Source organism: Pongo abelii, chromosome 23 (genome assembly GCF_028885655.2).
Source record: "Pongo abelii isolate AG06213 chromosome 23, NHGRI_mPonAbe1-v2.0_pri, whole genome shotgun sequence".
In the NCBI taxonomy this organism is placed as follows: Eukaryota; Metazoa; Chordata; class Mammalia; order Primates; family Hominidae; genus Pongo; species Pongo abelii.
In genome coordinates this window covers 38,389,654-38,407,816 of record NC_085929.1, presented here as the reverse complement: position 1 = coordinate 38,407,816, position 18,163 = coordinate 38,389,654, and the positions used below count along the sequence as shown (strand labels likewise).

Sequence of the window (18,163 nt, the reverse complement as noted above, 5' to 3'; positions counted from 1 at the left end):
CTGAAGCAATAGCAACAATCATTTTTTCTTGGGGGGGATGGAGTTTCTGCTCTTGTTGCCCAGGTTGGAATGCAATGGCGCGATCTTGGCTCACCGCAACCTCTGCCTCGCAGGTTCAAGCGATTCTCCTGCCTCAGCCTCCTGAGTAGCTGGAATTACAGGCATGCGCCTCCATGCCCGGCTAATTTTGTATTTTTACTAGAGATGGGGTTTCTCCATGTTGGTCAGGCTGGTCTTGAACTCCTGACCTCAGGTGATCAGCCCACCTCGGCCTCCCAAACTGCTAGGATTACAGGCGTGAGCCACTGCGCCCAGCCAACATCAATAAATTTAAACATCCCTTTTCAAGTACAATTTCTTCCATTCTAAGTGAAAACATTAAAAACACTGAAAGTCTCCTAAGGGTGAAATGTGTTGTATCCATTTTCTTTCTAGTCTCAACCCAAAGAGCATGGCAGTTAAGAGAACCAGAGACAAGGATTCAGGGGATCTGAATGCTACTCCAGATGCACCAATTTTGCCATGACCTAGAAAGCTATTTCATTTCTCTGGACTTTAATTTTTCGTGCTGTAACATTTAGATGACCTCTTCTTAACTATTTGAGAAAGTTACCTTGACAAGTTTTAAAACGTTTTAAGTAGAATTGGGGAAAAAAATATGCAGCAGTGAAGACTTCCAGGCTTACATCACATGTAATTTACAGCACCCTCTTAGGTCCTTTCAAAGAACCTCATCTATTATCTATGTGGCTAACCTCCTTTCCTTTTTTTTGAAACCAAGTCTCACTCTGTTGCCCAGGCTGGAGTGCAGTGGGACAATCTCAGCTCCCTGCAACCTCCGCCTCCTGGGTTCAAGTGATTCTCCTGCCTCAGCCTCCATCGTAGCTGGGATTACAGGCACCAGCCACCATGCCCAGCTAATTTTTGTATTTTTAGTAGAGGCAGAGTTTCACCATGTTGGTCAGACTGGTGTCGAACTCCTAACCTCAAGTGGTCCACCCACCTCAGCCTCCCAAAGTACTGGGATTACAGGCATGAGCCACTGCACCCGACCCCTGTGGCTATATTAATCCTGCATGTGCATACTTCCCCATACCTCATTCCCAAAGAAGGTGCCTTACACACCATGAACTTAAATTAAAACGTAACCCAAATCCTACGCTTAAACAATGAGGGACCCGAACCTCAAAGGTGGCATGGCTTGCCAAGGTTCCCCAGGCCCCCCAGAGGGGCGTTAAAATTCTGAATAAATCTTGGGTGGAAACTGTCCTCTAGCTTACCAGCTGTATAAATTCTAGAGATCCACAACCTTTGCACTTTAGCTTCCTCATCTGTAAAGTGAGACAAAACCTTTCAGAAGACAGCTGTGAAATGTAAATGTGAATGCTTTAGCAACTGCAAAGGACATTTCAAATGTAAAAGCGACCGGGGCACAGTGGCTCATGCCTGTAATCCCAGCACTTTGACTTAGGTGGGAAGATCACTTGAGGTCAGGAGTTCAAGACTAGCCTGGCCAACATGGTGAAACCCCATCTCCACAAAAGTACCAAAATTAGCCGGGCATGACAGCGGGCGCCTGTAATCCCAGCTACTCAGGAGGCTGAGGCAGGAGAATCGCTTGAACCTGGGAGGCAAAGGTTGCAGTGAGCTGAGATCGTGCCATTGCACTCTAGCCTGGGTGACAAGAGTGAGATTCCCATCTCAAACAAAAACAAAAATGTAAGAGCCTTTTGTGCGTGTGTGTGTGAGAGAGAGAGAGACAAGGTCTTGCTATCAGAGAGAGAGAGAGAGAGAGAGAGAAAGAGAGACAGAGAGACAGACAGACAGACAAGGTCTTGCTATGAAAGATCTTCCTATCTCCCAGGCTGGGGTACGGTGGCGCACGGCTCACCACAGCCTCGACCTCCCAGGCTCCATCCTCCCAAGCAGCTGGGACTACAGGCGCACACCACCATGGCCCAGCAACCTTCTGTCTACATGTTTATCAAAACCAAGCGTCTTAGCCATATAAAGCTTGTTGACTTTCAAATACCTGACCTACTAACTGAAGTGAAACTCAATAACCACTTTATCTTAAAATTGGTCAACTTGAAACAGGCTTCCTGAGCCGTATTCATCGGCACATGGGGGATTGGGGGGCGGGGCTCATACTCTACTTCAGGATAAGAAACAGGTTAAACTTACATGCTTACAAGTTATGTGCTCCACAATATAAATTCAAGGACAGAGATTGTGTCATGGCCATTTCCATCAGTCTAATACCAAACTTTAGTCAAGAAGGTGTTTAAGGCTGGGCACAGTGGCTCACGCTTGTAATCCCAGCCTTTTGGGAGGCCAAGGTGGGCGGATCACATGAAGTCAGGAGTTTGAGAGCAGCCTGGCCAACATTCAAAACCTCATCTCTACTAAAAATACAAAAATTAGCCTGGTGTGGTGGTGGGTGCCTGTAATCTCACCTACTCAGGAGGCTGAGGCATGAGAATGGCTGGAACCTGGGAGGCAGAGGCTGCAGTGAGCCGAGATCATGCCACTGCACTCCAGCCTGGATGACACAGCGAGACTCCGTCTCAAGAAGACAAACAGAAAAAGGTGTTTAAAGGTTCTGTGTAACTGAACCAACTCACCTAACAAACGTTCATTCCTAGGTGCCACTCTGGAGGTGATACAAATTGTGAGGAGCTGGAAACCACCTCACTCAAGAACAGTCAGCCAGTGATGCCGAGGCTCAGGAGAGACACCTTGGGGTCAAGCAAGTGTTTAAGGGGTAGGTTAGGCTTTTTAACTCAATGAGGTTTGCTTTTCTATTTTAAAGAATACTAAACGCTTAACAATAATCACTAAAGATTTCAGGGGTACAAGTTGTGCCCCTAATATTTTATTACATTAAGAAAACTTGAGGATGTGTATAAGCTCAGTATTTACCTTCAGTGTTAAATACTCTCAAGTTACACAGAGCCCACGTTTCAGAGGTGCTATACTGTGGAAGACTGCATTTTGTTGTGTGAGGCTCATTAAAAAGCACCAGTTGTCAGGAAAATTGATCAGAGAGGCTATTTTAGCTGGGTTCACAGAAAACTATTTAAAATCTATGAATCCTATGTGTGTGCTGCAAAATATGTAATGAAATCAGAGGGCAGGAAAACTTGGATAATGTACTACAAATGCTTCCATGTTTGAGAGATTCAAACCACAATATGTGACTGGTTAAACAGTTCCTTGAGAGGGGAAAAATCAAGACCAAACACAGAGATTATATCCCCAAAGCAGCATTTATTTACCCATTAAATTCCAAAACATTTATTTTAGAAGTCTGGCATTTCATAATCACCCATCTTGATTGACATGGGCTGACACACACGGCGCTGTCAGGATACACAAGGACAATAGCCAAAGAGTTACAAAAAATAAATCCATGATTCTTAAACAATCGCACCAAAAAAAAAGTTACAAGTATCAAAACTTTTAGATGCATTGCATTGAAAAGAAGGTTTGTGCACGTCATAATTTAAAGAGGCAAAAAACAAGGAGCTACTGAAACCTCACGTTAAACAGTTTATTATAAAGCTGATGGAAAGGAGCAAGTTGTCTCTCTGTATCAGCTTCCCTTAACAGTTTTCCATTAGTTGAAGAAAGAGGTGGGAGGGGTGAATTCATTTTTGCATGCACAAGATGTACTGCTTAACGAAACACTATCAGCTTGTTTTAAATGGATCTTTTAAATATCAACTGTAGCCTGTGTTGGCTAATTCTTTCTAATCTCCCCCATTACTTTCACCTAGATCTCCCATAGATCAACAGGCATAGTAAAATGCCTCATCAGAACACACTTCTCCACACAATTCAAAAAGGGAGCTCCTGTGGGCTCAAAGCAACCATCAGTCCAGCAATGCCCATGATTTATCTGAAACTGCTTCCTAAGAGACAGGAGCGCAGATCTGAGTAGCTGTGCTGCCAATACAGATAGGTTTAGCACTAGATATTTAGTGATTGTGGCAAGGAAGAATCGGTGATGATGGGGGTGGTGGGTGAAGGAAGGGCCAGGGGACCTGAAGGATCTTCAGTTGCCTTCTCCTGCTTCTTCATCCTGCTGGTCGCTCGTCCAGAGGGTGAGGTTGTCTCGCAGCAACTGCATGATGAGCGTGGAGTCCTTATAGGAATCCTCGTTTAGTGTGTCCAGCTCAGCTATGGCATCATCGAAGGCTTGTTTGGCTAAGAGGCAGGCTTGCTCGGGTGCATTCTGGATCTCATAGTAGAATACGGAGAAGTTGAGGGCCAGGCCCAGCCGGATGGGATGCGTGGGTTGCATCTGCTCTTTGCTGATTTCAAAGGCTTCCTTGTAGGCAGCTTCAGAAGCTTCGACCACACTGTTTTTCTTCTCCCCAGAAGCGACCTCTGCTAAGTAGCGGTAGTAATCACCTTTCATTTTCAGGTAAAACACCTTGCTCTCATACTGGAAATCATTGCAGTTCTTGATCAGGAACTTGTCAAGCAGAGACAGGACATCATTGCAAACTGTCTCCAGCTCCTTCTCAATCTTCTCCCGGTAAGCTTTAACTTTCTCCAATTTCTTTTCGTTTCCATCAGCCATGGTTTTCTGCTCAATGCTGCTGATGACCCTCCAGGAAGATCGCCTGGCACCAACCACATTCTTGTAGGCCACAGAGAGGAGATTTCGATCTTCATTGGAGAGAGGTTCATTCAGCTCTGTCACCTGCAAAACCCCAAAAAGATAAACATTGAAAGCAAAATCTGAAAATCTTGGTAAGAAGCCTTCCCTTCAACATAATCAACAATCCTTCTCAAGAACGGGATTATGAACAAGTCAGTCACTCTGGAGAATAAAAACCACCCATGGACAAAACCACTATAGACATGAATCCTATGTGAAGAGAGACTGTAGTCTAATAGAAGAGATAAATACTTGGCACCCAAAACAGAAAATCATAGGGGCTTGAGAAATTCATAATTCGGGTCTGATAAGATGTTGCTTTCACCTTGGTAGAGGAATGGGACTAAGGATAATTCTGAAAAGGTTGTACAGCAGCAGTACACAATGATGAAGAAGAAAACCTCGAGCTTCAGCTATTCTGCAAAAGATACTCTGAACAGGCCAGGCGCGGTGGCTTATGCCTGTAATCCCAGCACTTCAGGAGGCCAAAGCGGGCGGATCACAAGGTCAAGAGATCGATACCATCCTGGCCAACATGGTGAAACCCCATCTCTACTAAAAATACAAAAATTAGCTGGGTGTGGTGGAATGCACTTGTAATCCCAGCTACTTGGGAGGCTGAGGCAAGAGAAACTCTCGAACCCGGAGGTTGCAGTGAGCCAAGATCGCGCCACTGCACTCCAGCCTAGCGACAGAGCAAGGCTCCGTTTCAAAAAAAAAAAGGTACTCTGAACAGTAAGATCGTACAGTCCCTTTGTCAAATGTTCAAAGACAACAGACTGGAAGTGTTCCAGACTCTGCTTCCAGCTTTATACTCTGGAAAGAACCAACCACTCCTCAAATACACATTAACAGATGGTGGGGCTTCACAGATCAGATGGAACATCACACAGATCCAGTGGCCAGAGCTTCGCCCTGTGTGGCTACACAGGGAACCCTAACTGAAACTCCCAGCCCTCTCCCAAACCAAAATGAAGAATAATTCATTAGTGACATGAAAGTGCCCCCAGCTCCTGGTGAAAGGAAGCACAGCTACTCAGCAGCAAGTTGTACTCTGACCTACCTCACAGGAAACTCTGGTCATCAAGGATGGAAGCATCAATTATTTTAAGTGGAAGAGTTAAATTTCACAAGCTTTAACTTCCCTTAGTTCTCCATGATGCCAACTACAAGTGAACTAGCTAGGCAGTTAGTACGAAGAGCATTATTAGACTTTGCAGTGGTTGAACTGTGTCCCCCGCCAAAAGATATGCTGAAGTTCTGACCCCAGGTACCTGTGAATGTGACCTTATTTGGAAATAGGGTCTTTGCAGATGTAATTAGTTAAGATGAAGTCATACCGGACATTAGGGTGTGCCCTAAGTGCAATTACAGGTGTCCTTATAAGGATAGTGAGATTTAGACACACACACACACAGGAAGAATGCCATGTGACAGTGGAGGCAAAGACTGGAGTGATGCATCTACAAGCCAAGGAACACCAAGGGTTGCCAGAAGCCACCGGAAGCTGGGAGAGTGCCTAGGAAGGATTCTTCCCTAGAGCCTTCAGAGGGAGCGTGGCCTGCCTACACCTCACTTTCAAACTTCTAGCGTCCAGAACTACGAGAGAATACATTTATTATTTTAAGCTATCCAGTTTGTCGTACTAGGTTCAGCAACCCCTAGGAAACTAACAGAGTTTCCTAACAGAGTTCCTAACAGAGTTGGTCTGGGCCCAAGCAAAGAAAATGACTTCCTAAATTGACCCAGGACATTTCACAAGCCCTTAAAAGATGGTGTGTCAAATGGAATTTCTAGTTCTAGATCCCTGAGGAATCGCCACACTGACTTCCACAAGGGTTGAACTAGTTTACAGTCCCACCAACAGTGTAAAAGTGTTCCTATTTCTCCACATCCTCTCCAGCACCTGTTGTTTCCTGACTTTTTAATGATTGCCATTCTAACTGGTGTGAGATGGTATCTCATTGTGGTTTTGATTTGCATTTCTCTGATGGCCAGTGATGGTGAGCATTTTTTCATGTTTTTTGGCTGCACAAATGTTTTCTTTTGAGAAGTGTCTTGTCTGTTCATGTCCTTCGCCCACTTTTTGATGGGGTTGTTTGTTTTTTTCTTGTAAATTTGTTTGAGTTCATTGTAGATTCTGGATATTAGCCCTTTGTCAGATGACTGTTGTGGGGTGGGGGAAGGGGGGAGGGATAGCATTGGGAGATATACCTAATGCTAGATGACGAGTTAGTGGGTGCAGTGCACCAGCATGGCACATGTATACATATGTAACTAACCTGCACATTGCACACATGTACCCTAAAACCTAAAGTATAATAATAATAAATAAATAAATAAATAAAGATGGTGTGTCATCTAAAGTAGAGGGATTCCTTAATATGACCTACTGGTAAAGGTCTTTAATTGTATTAAATCAGTCTCTGCTTATCCAAAAGGTCTTTAATTTTAACAATGAAAAAAAAAAGAAAGCAAAGCACTTAGGAAACCATAAAACACTAAACAAAAAAGGTATTACTTAAACCAATCTGTAAGGACAGAACCTCCAATAGAGGGAAAAGGCCAAGTTCAATGGGGAAAGTTATCAACAGCATATTCAAATAGACACACTTAAAATGGATTGAGAAGACTGAGCAGTGGAGTATCAGAAATCCTGAACAATGATGGTTTATTTGGGGAATTAGTGGTTCAAGGACATAAGCAGCAAGTATAATCATTATTACAGGTAAAAATCAGAAAACTTGTGCCAAGTTCTCATAAAGTAAAACAAGCAATTGTCTGAGTCCTCCCTACCCCCAAGCCCCAGACAAAATAAAAATACCAGCTCACTCTTAATTTCTCCAGTTCCCTGTCCCCAGGACCCCTACTCTTCTGCTATAAACCCTTAACACAGGATTAAGTCTCTCCTTTGCCTACCCATCAACCAAACCCCACTTCTTTCTTCAGTGTGGTCTTTGGCTAACAGCCATCCTGACCATTCCCCAGGGGTGCTGCCTCCACTCCGGTCAAGCCAGGGTTCTCATTATTCATCCTCACATATTCATTAGTAGTCTCCATACCTCTCACTGTGATCTGCCCCAGTCCACCATGAATCTATAATCCATGCTCCCCTTAAATCCAGCTGAACACCTATAACCCCACTAGTTTCCTCCTCCAGTAAGTGCCTTTAAACACTTACATACATTTTCTTACGGAAAATAGAGACTTTGTAAATATTTAATAACTTAGTCTTTTTGCCCACATCAGAGGGTCATGTGTCTACGTTATAACAAGGATTGAGGGTGGCACATCTCACACCTGCATGTCAAAACCCAGTCATCACACTTATGAACTACAAAAAGATGAGTACTACTTAGTCTTTTAACGGAACAACACTTCTAAATCAAAATTCCATCCCAAATATTCTGATAAATTTCAGAATGCTTGAATCCTCTAGAATGACTTGCATTTCTAGAGCAATATTCAATAAAACAAAGAATAAGGCAACAACAGAATTTGGAGAGCTCCTTTGATCTTGTAGTAATTAAATCCAACTAAGGCCATTTGGCATTAAAATACAAATAATATCCATAAGGAGTCACAATATACTTCCTCCTGTGACTAACAAAGCTGCTTCTGTGGAACTGGCAAAGATAACACCAAGGTAACTTCCCAGAGCATATCATTTAAAGTGAGTGCGTATCTGAAATACATGTATGTATAATACAGAATGCTTGCATAACACAAAAGGCGGTATAATTATCAAACCTAAGACATCTGAAGTTTAGTCTGAGCTAGCTATGTGGCCTTAAACAAATCACAACCTTTTTGGACATCCAAGGTAAAATAAGCAGGATTAGCCCAAATGATCTCCAAGGCCTCCTTCAGCTCCAACATTCCATGATTTCGTTTTTCCTGTGCACCAATAAAAGGTGTGGCAGGGCTTCCTACTAACGTGAAGTTTGGGTGTATCTGTAAGCATATTCTTTCTCCATCGGAATAAACTGCCAAAAAAGGCTACTGGGCAGTATTTATGATGACACCTTCACAAGAAAAATCATTTACTGGGAGTATTAGTGTTTATGTAACAATCATCTGGTTGCCTGCCAGTCTGAATGAATCACTATCAGCATTAGCTGAGGGTGACGAACATATCTCAGCAAGCAAATATTGTTCCTAATACCCCAGCCAGAGCCTAACTAGGAAATAACTGGATACATTTAAATACAGTATTTTTTAATACTCCTGGGTTATATAATTCAGTTAACAAAAGGAAACATGAAATGAAGATGGCTTACTACTTGACCAGATAACTAAAGAAAACTGAGTTTTTCCCAGACTGGAAAATTACAGACCCATGTAAAATCAGACGGTCCATTGAAACAAAAAAGATGGATAGCCAATCTTGATAGATGATACTTAGCACCAGTTCTCAACACTTCAAATACCAAAATACAGGAGCCAGGAGAACTAATGAAAAGTTCAGTCATAAACTGTACTAAGAGAGGCAAACACTGGGTGGCAACACAGAGTAATGGATGCTCTCCAGGCCCTAACCATGCTATCTAAGATCATCTGCAAAATCTAGTGAAATCAGATTTGCTGCATCTCCACAAATTAGGAACATGAAGCAAAAACAAGACATAGAATTTTAGAGACAGGCCTAGACAATAGTTTTCAGCCTCCTTCCGCTCTAACACCAAGATTACAACAGTCATTTCTGCCACACGGCACCTTCCCTCAGTGTAGCCACACTGGGCACTGTCTTCACCTGGCCACAAACCAGGGGTTCCGCCACCTCTGCTCACAGCCTCTCTGCTTTCTAGGTGTCCTGCCTGCCTTCCCACCCTCTGTAATCCTACTTACACCCTTCCTGAAGGACAACCTTAAACTGATGGGCTCTTCCCATGCACAAAAGCCCTCCTCTCCATTTCTTTTAAGGATTGGACTTCCCTGTCAGCCAGTTTTACTAACATCCTGACCAAACAGCCTTTGGCTACACCTACTCCCCACCCCAGGGCACTCACTTCACATATTTTCTCTGCTCCAGGACTACCCAACATTACTAAATGTCAAAAATGACCTGGCCAGCTGATCATTCACTTATCTTCCTATGACACTATTCATTTACCGAAAAACCCCTAAGGGCCTCCCCCCCTACTACTCACGAGGCAAAAAACTATGTGTGTGAGTAAAAATAGGTCCACTGCCAAAAACAGTACAGGGACTACTTAGGAAAATTTAAAGTTCTTAATCTGGGAAACATCCAACATCAAAAGTAACACTGAGCAAACAAAAATGCCACCCCCAAACTGCCAGGCCATAGCTGCCTAAGTTAGGGGTAATGGTACCTCACTCGAATATGCTGCCATCCTTCACAGCTCACACATGCTATGGGCTCATCCTTTATAGTTACCCACACCTACATGCTATCAACCAGCTTGCTTTTGATATGAGTAAATGATTCTCATGGTTAAGTTAATATAAGCACATCATAAAACCTTTAAGCTTCTTTGGCAGAAGTGTGTGTGTACGTGTGTGTGTGTGTTAAAAGTGAGTTTGAGGGTTTGAGGGGCCGGGTGTGATGGCTCACACCTGTAATCCCAGCACTTTGGGAGGCCAAGGCAGGCGGATCACTTGAGGCCAGGGAGTACGACAACAACCCAGTCAATATAGAGAAACCCCGTCTCTACTAAAAATACAAAAATTAGCTGGGCATGGTGGCGTGTGCCTGTAATCCCAGCTACTTGGGTGGGACATGACAATCACTTGAACCCGGGAAGTGGAAGTTGCAGTGAGCCAAGATTATGCCACTGCACTCCAGCTTGGGCGACAGAGCAAGACTCTGTCTCAAAAAAACAAAAAGTGAGCTAGAGGGATGAAATCTTGCTGAGCTCCTTCCCAAGTTAATGCTTAGGAAGTGAGGATCTTGCCTGGCCTGGCCCCAAGCTGGAAAGACATCCACCAACAGACCAAGTCCTATGGGCCACTGTGCAAGAACATCGCCAGCCAGGGTCAGGCTGAGCCCCTTATCCTCACCAGGATGAGGCTGCAATTGTATAAGACCACAAATAGGCTAAACCTCAAGCTCAGAGCAGGCAAGTTCAGGTAAGTAACATCTACTCTAAGCTAAATTTTAGTCAAATAAAACAGCTACCCTTGTATAGTCAAGAGACTGCTTTTGCCTTGCTTTTGCATAACTGAACATTTTCATGGGGATTGGCAAGGATTAAATACAACACCATCTGAATGGCATTACTGCATGCTACTGTCCCTAGAGGCATCCGAATTGAAGGCTTCAGAAGCTGTACCAGGTTCGGATCATTGGAAGTGCCAACACTCACCACCGCAGAAGGGAATACCAACTGCAGCCAGGAGTAGGGGTGGGAGGAGCACCAAAACGCTGGGACAGAAGACAAGCTGCCTCCACTTGGACACTAGGAGGAATTTTACCAGCAACCTAGAGACAGAAATTTTGGGGCCTGCATAAAAATATACTAAAGGGTGCAGGGAGAAAAATACATTAAAGGCAATATGGAGAAACAACTGGTGCCAAGAATATGAAATAATTTCTTAAAATACCCCAAATAAAATGTAACATAGTCCTGCACTTCTTAACTCAGGAGAAACTCAAATTCAATACTTTAAGCAAAAAAAAAAAAAGCCTCCAAGCCTTCAGAACAAGCAAAATCCAGATATGTGAGTTTCCCTCTTATGTTTCTCTGTTGTAGCTAAAATCCATAAATGGCAGATTGTTCTTAATCATATTTGGAAAAAAAAAAACGACTTGCACCCAACAGATAAAATTATTTGTTTAGTAAGCCCACTTATGAAGAGTTCTTGGATTTCAGTCACCAATGCTGACAATGGTTAATATACCAGAATGTATACTAGACATATTATCCCTTTGCCTCATGGGGCATTGTTACACAGTGGTTAAAATGAGAGCTCTAAATTTGAGTTTGAATCTTGGATTCACAACTTACTAGCTGTTTGACCATGAGAAAATCAACCTCTGAAAGTCTCATTTGTAAAAGTGAGTAACAGTACCTATCCTGAATTGTTAAACAAGAATGTACACATGGAAGGTGGCGGGCGCCTGTAGTCCCAGCTACTCGGGAGGCTGATACAGGAGAATGGCGTGAACCCAGGAAGCGGAGCTTGCAGTGAACCAAGATCGTGCCACTGCACTCCAGCCTGGGCGACAGAGCAAGACTCCTCAAAAAAAAAAAAAAAAAAAAAACACATGGACTAACAGCTACCGTTTACCAAGTGCCTAAAAAGTTAAATAAGTTCTAACCAAGCACGGTGGCTCACGCCTGTAATCCCAGCACTTTAGGAGGCCGAGGCAGGTGGATAACCTGAGGTCGGGTGTTCAAGACCAGCCTGACCAACATGGAGAAACCCCATCTCTACTAAAAGTACAAAATTAGCCGGGCATGGCATGGTGGTGCACGCCTGTAATCCCAGCTACTTGGGAGGCTGAGGCAGGAGAATTGCTTGAACCCGGGAGGCAGAGGTTGCGGTGAGCTGAGATCACGCCATTGTACTCCAGCCTGGGCAACAAGAGTGAAACTCTCTCAAAAAAAAAAAAAAAAAAAAGTAAAATAAGTTATATAAACTTGCTAAATGTAATACACACACACATAAAACGTTAGGGGTACCCTCTCCGAAACCGTATTTCTGGAAAAGTGTGACGCTACAGTCTGTCACTAATATAAAATCCCAGACAAAGACCAACTAAAGAAAATCCACACCAAAGAAAACACATTTTTGGTTTCTTTAAGGGAGTCAGTTCTGGACTGTGGAAGTTCTTCTGGGGATAATTCAGGGACCCAAACCCACATGGGGACCACAGTTTCTATTTCAGTGCAAGAAAGCCACATAAGCTGTTTGCCCACCTGAAAGGACCTTTTAAATTCAAACTATTACAAGAATAATCCAGGGCCTTCTTCCTTCCTCAAAGATGATTACATTTTAAATGCCCAGTTAGTGGGAAACATAGCTCCCTAGTTTTTACATATTTCAAACTATAGTATCAATGTGGCTTTAAGATTTCATACTGGTTGGGTGTGGTAGCTCACTCCTGTAATCCCAGCACTTTAATAGGCTGAGGCAGGAGGACTGCTTGAGGCCAGGAGTTTGAGACCAACTTGGGTACCATATAGAGATCCTGTCTATACAATTTAATAATTAGCTGGGCATGGTGGCATGCATCTGTAGTCCCAGATGCTCAGGAGGATCACTTGAGCCCAGGAGCTCAAGGCTACAGTGAATTATGATCGTGCCACGACTGAGCTCCAGCCTGGGTGACAGAACGAGACCATCTCTTTAAAAAAAAAAAAAAAAAAAAAAACACTAATCACACCTCAAAATCCTCCTACTCTGTGACACTGATCTGTCTCACCTGGGGCAGTCAGCTGTGCACTTTTACACAGCACCTGCTCATTTCCCCACTTCCCAGAATCTCACAGCTGTTGCAATAACAGCCTTTTGCCAGCCGTTGGGTCAAGTGCCCCTCCTCTCCGACTCCTGTTTCCTTAAACTGTAGTTTTGTTTCCTGCACTTAAGATTTCTAGGGAGCCGCTATGGCTCAGGCCGGTTGCCCTGGCACTCGGGGAGGCGAGGCTACACGTTCGTAGGCCAACCTGGTCAACACTGATTAAAAAAAAAGATTTCTATATATATACATATATATATATTCTGTAGGTACTTTAAACGTGTTTCTGCCCGTTTTCTGTCAACACTGTAATCAACTGGTGTATCAGTGTTAAAACACCATGCTAGCCCAGTAATTTTTACATTTGATAACTTCACAGTTACCATCTATGTTTTAATATAAAATAGATGACTTAGGGCCATAATACATGATGAAATTATGTCTATCTATGAATATTCGCCAGAAATCTATCTGGTTATTTTCCCTCTTTCCTTAAATCACTTAGTCTCCTAGACTAACATTTAATCCCACTTTATAGGTTTATTTAAGTTATCAAACGGTACTTACAGAAACTACGAACTGTGTAGCCTAGAATTGCCTAGCTTAGAAAGGACTTAGGTTCCAGAATCTTTCACAATATTTCTTCCGACTATTATACTCTATGCAAGCTGGTAGGTATGAGATAGAGAGAGCTTGAAGATACTCCTTTATGCTTCACTTCTGAAACATTTCTTGCTTCTTCAAATTATGGAGAGAAGCAGGGAAGAGAAGTTCTCAACAGCTTTGAGGCAAGACCATTGTTTCCAATATGCACGATTTTTCTTCAAGCTTACCAACACTGTCCTCCAGGTGACGCTGGTAGAATAAGGAACATCAATCATTACAGGAAGCCAGTATTATCAAGTGAGCATTTTAATTATGAAGGAAACAGAAAACAAGTTAGAAGACTGAAGGCAAAACTGATTTGTTAATAACAGCAACATCACTAGTTTTATACTTCAGAGGACCTAAAGCCAAGATGTAAGTTTCAAGGTTACAGAGTGGTGGCATCAGAATATATCCTCAACACGTGTCCTGCTCCATCCTCCCTACAGCAGGCTACTTACCTGCCCTTCCACAGCCCTGAAGAAAGCCCAGGTAAACCCAGAGGGTTACTGAAACTTACACCCTTTCCAAAAGCCTTAGTTAAGGCTAATGAGATTAATAATATAGAGACTGAGTCATCCCAGTAACATTAAGAATTTAATCTACAAACACCAATTCAGCAGGGAAAGTGACCCCTGCCAGTCCCTTCCAATATATTCTTTTTTTTTCTTTTAAAGAATATATCTATAAGCACAGTATATTCCATTTAGATGATGGGGGAGAAACGGTTTATCACCATTCTGAGATGGCAGAATTAAGGCTTGGATTGACTCTTCTATGCTGGGTGGCTTTTCCAACTCATTATTTCAAATATAGATTCCTTCGGTTTACAAAAGACTACCTTAACCCTCCAGAGAAGATCTACAGACACAAGTAGCTTGCTGCAGGAAAGCATTTTACAAGCCTACTAGAAAGCCAGTCTTTTTCTCTGCTCAAACTAGATTTCGTTCTGGTAACATCTCTCCATTCTTGCCTTTTTCCCCCATTTCAAGTTGCCTCAGGTTTCTGATTGTTCCAGAACACACCTTCTAGCCATTTTTCCTTAACCTCCATTTCCCCTTCCTTTAAACCTTGTCCTTCCTTTCTTTTCACCACACTTATTTCCCAAAGGGCTCCTAATACTGCAGTCTTTACGTCTCACTTAGAGGGTGAGCAACCACTTCATGAAAATGTGTGGAGAGGCCTCAGCCTGCATAATCCCAGCACCACTCAGTTACTGGGGAGGAGGGGCTTAAGTGTGACCTGCTGTGGACAGAGGCAGCTTTATCCCAAAGAAAATTAAGGTTCAGGGTCCTTCCAAGGAAATGCATTCGTCAGTCCCATTTTTGTAAAATATGCAAAATTATATTTTAGATTTTCTTTTAAAGGACCCCCTGAATTACATAAAGTTCAGCCTCCAGACCTAGACCGTCCCCCGGTTTGTAAGAAAACCTGCCTCACCACAACAGCATGCTAATAGCGCTCAAGTCAAGATCACCAACAAATCAACATACGAGCTGTTGCTGGTTTCCAAACACACCCAGTTATGTGTGTAACAAGGACATCAGAGGAAAGGCAACTCTTCAAGTACCTTTCTTACCTGAACAATCCTAAATATTGGCCCCAACTACATATTTCATCTGATATTAACATCAAAAGCCTTCAAATGAGCTTTCCAAATGACTTAAGATTTTAGGGAGCCTTTGTATTGGCAGTTTTTGCGGAACTCCCTCCAAAAGGCCAGCAAAGGATACATTTACTATAATCATGGGCAGTAATTCTCAGACTTAAGCCAGCTAAAAATCGCCTGTGAGAGCTGGTTACAATGCAGATGTCTGAGTCTCACCGCCCGAATTTCTGAACCTATAGGTCTAAGGCGGAGTTCAACGGGATCCTCCCAGGTCTCAGGAAGTTGTACACTGAACATAGCAGGTTGGTGGTCGCAGTTGCAGTTCTACCACTGTGTGACCTTGACGCAGGGAGAGGAAATATTCATTTACAGAAAACGTAAAATAACGTGGAGAGTGAGTGAGATGGTAACCGGAACTCAGAAATGCAGGTTGTGTGTGACCCACAGTATTTTGCTAGGGTGTGGCTGGGCACGACTCTTCCACCGGAGAAGCTGCAGAATCGATTTATGAGGGTCTCAGGAATGCAAAGGCACACAGATTCGTCTCACCTAGAAGTCACGTTTCATTTTAATCTCCAAGCAGACAGCGCAGCAGCAAACCTGGGGCTGTGGAGTGGGGCCCCACACCCTCCGCCCACTCTCCCGCCCCCGTCCACGCCTAGACTGCAGGAAAGGGGTCTTCGCACACAAAGCCAGACCCCCAGGCGTGGGAAGATGGAACCAGAACAATTCGAACGGGCAGAGCAAAACAGATCGGAATTACAGACTTCAGGTTGTGGCAGAGAAAACCAGCTGAGACAGGGCGCCACTCACTAGGTGATTCTTTATTCCAAGTTGGGGAACGGAGGAAGACGAGAGGGGGGGCCCCCGGGTCCGGTGAAACGCTCTAGAAGGAGGAATGCGGCTCCTTCGCGTCCCCTAGGGCACCCTCTGCCTCCGCCCGGGCTCCGAACTAAGATGTGGCGACCCCGACCGGCCCGCCCCACTCCCGGGGCTGCCTTCGCGATCCCGAACTGCACCCTCCCGGATCCCCCACCCCGGGCCCAGCCTCAGGAAGTGGCGGGGCGCCCAGCGGGAGCGGGAAGCGCGGGCTAAGGGCGGGCGGGCGGCCACGCCCAGCCGGGTCGTCGGGTCGCCCATGGCCGGGAGGGGAACGCCGCCCGCGGCCATCCCCGTCCCTCCCCAACGCCAGGCCCCCCAGGCCAGCCGCCCGGGCTCCCGGCGCGCTCACCGCCTTCATGGCGGAGGCCATGTCGTCGTAGCGCTCCGCCTGCTCGGCCAGCCGCGCCCGCTGCAGCAACTGCTCCCGGTCCCCCATGTCGCTCGCGGCTCGGCCTCGCCTCGCGCCTCACACCGCTGGCTCGCTAGCCCGCCCGCCGGTCAGTCCGCTCCCCGGTCGCTGCGGAGGCCGCCGCCGCGCACGCGCACTGGCTCGCCGGCCGGCCAGAGGCTGCAGGATGCAGGCAGCGCCGCCGCTCGCGCCCTCTCGCTGGCTCGCCCCGCGCGCTGTGGCTCGCGCCGCGGACACCGCCGAGGGAGGAGAGGCGGCCGCGCTGGGGGATGGGAGGACGGGACGACGCCTGCGCAGTGAGACTGGCCAGGCCGGGCGTCGGGGAGCGGCGGGAGTGGGAGGGGGGAAGGGCGGGCCGGCCCTAACGGTCTATTTCAAGGTGACGTCACCTACTATAAATAGCCACCGCCGCCGCCGCCCGGCCTGAAAGCCGCGCAGGCGCTCTGCGAGTGCTGCATTTTACCGCCGCAGAGATGGAGGTGGAGAAGGGAAAGCCGGGCAGGAGACTGCGGACCCGGAGGAGGGGGCGCGGTGATGGCGGCTGCACAGGCAGTGCATTGTCATAGCCCCACCCTGAAACGCGCCACTCCATCCACGTTAGAGATCTGGCTTGAGAAGGGCCCCAAAAGCAAGCAAACCTACCGGCGGAGAAGCCGGGAGGCCGCGTGCCCCGAGGGGCGGGTCAGCCCAGTCCCGCCCCAGCCGTCCCGCCTCCCCGAGCCCTGCCTGTCCATGGGTTCTGCTGGGCCACACCTTGTGCGTTGGTCTGTACTGGTCTGGGCAGGATCGAGTCCGACCCTCGGGGACAGCCCCGCCACACAGACACACACAATCGAACCCAACCTGAGACGTAGCCTTGGTCAGGCTGTGCCTTCCACCAGAGAAGGGGACTGGGTGGCCAGGCTGGGACAAGTAATATTCAGGACACATTAGGAGCCAGCCCAGTGCTAGTCCCGTACAAGCATTCTCTTTTTTAATCCTCACTACCCAGCCCACAGTGGGCACAGCTGGTCTCCCCATATTTAAAATGTGGAACCTGAGGTTGGTGACTTGCTCAGGGTTACACAGCCTGTAAGTGGTGGGGCCAGGATCTGAGTCCAAAACCCAGGCTGAACTTTGTCTTGTGGCAAAGAGCTGGGGTGGCCCAACTGGCTGGTCACTGAGCCCCTCCCAATCCTGGCTGGTATTGGATGCTGAGGGTCCCTTGTGCCAGGCCCTGGGCTGGGCTGCCCGACAAGCTAGGAAAATGTTGATTAAAACAAGGCCCCAACTTGACTTCAACATGCCAAGGGCAGTGCAGGAGAGGGGGCCTTGGGCTCGCTGAGAATTTTATTGAGCATCTACTGCATGCTCAGCCCACAGGGATAAGCTAGATCTTGAAGGAGAGTCAGGAAAAAGATTAAGGCCTGGGGTACAACATGGGCAAAGGCTTGGCAGTGACCTGGGAGATGGTGAGAAGAGAGGCCTAAGAATGGGAAGTGAGGTTGGGTAAAACAAGATTACGAAGTGTTTTAAATGCCAGGCCGA

General features: G+C 45.8%; 1 protein-coding gene and 1 non-coding gene across 2 annotated transcripts; both read right to left on the bottom strand.

The window, feature by feature from the left end:
• Nucleotides 1-3,250: 3,250 nt before the first annotated feature.
• Nucleotides 3,251-17,310, bottom strand: YWHAH (tyrosine 3-monooxygenase/tryptophan 5-monooxygenase activation protein eta). The gene is made up of 2 exons (XM_002831036.6): nucleotides 16,577-17,310; nucleotides 3,251-4,711 (listed from the first exon to the last, which is right to left on the bottom strand). The coding sequence occupies exons 1-2, from the start codon at nucleotides 16,661-16,663 to the stop codon at nucleotides 4,058-4,060; spliced, it is 741 nt and encodes a 246-aa protein (XP_002831082.1). The 5' UTR covers nucleotides 16,664-17,310; the 3' UTR covers nucleotides 3,251-4,057.
• LOC112130708 (small nucleolar RNA U13) lies at nucleotides 7,913-8,015 on the bottom strand. Its single transcript, XR_002912939.2, has one exon. It is a non-coding gene; the product is annotated as a small nucleolar RNA U13 (small nucleolar RNA).
• Nucleotides 17,311-18,163: the final 853 nt, after the last annotated feature.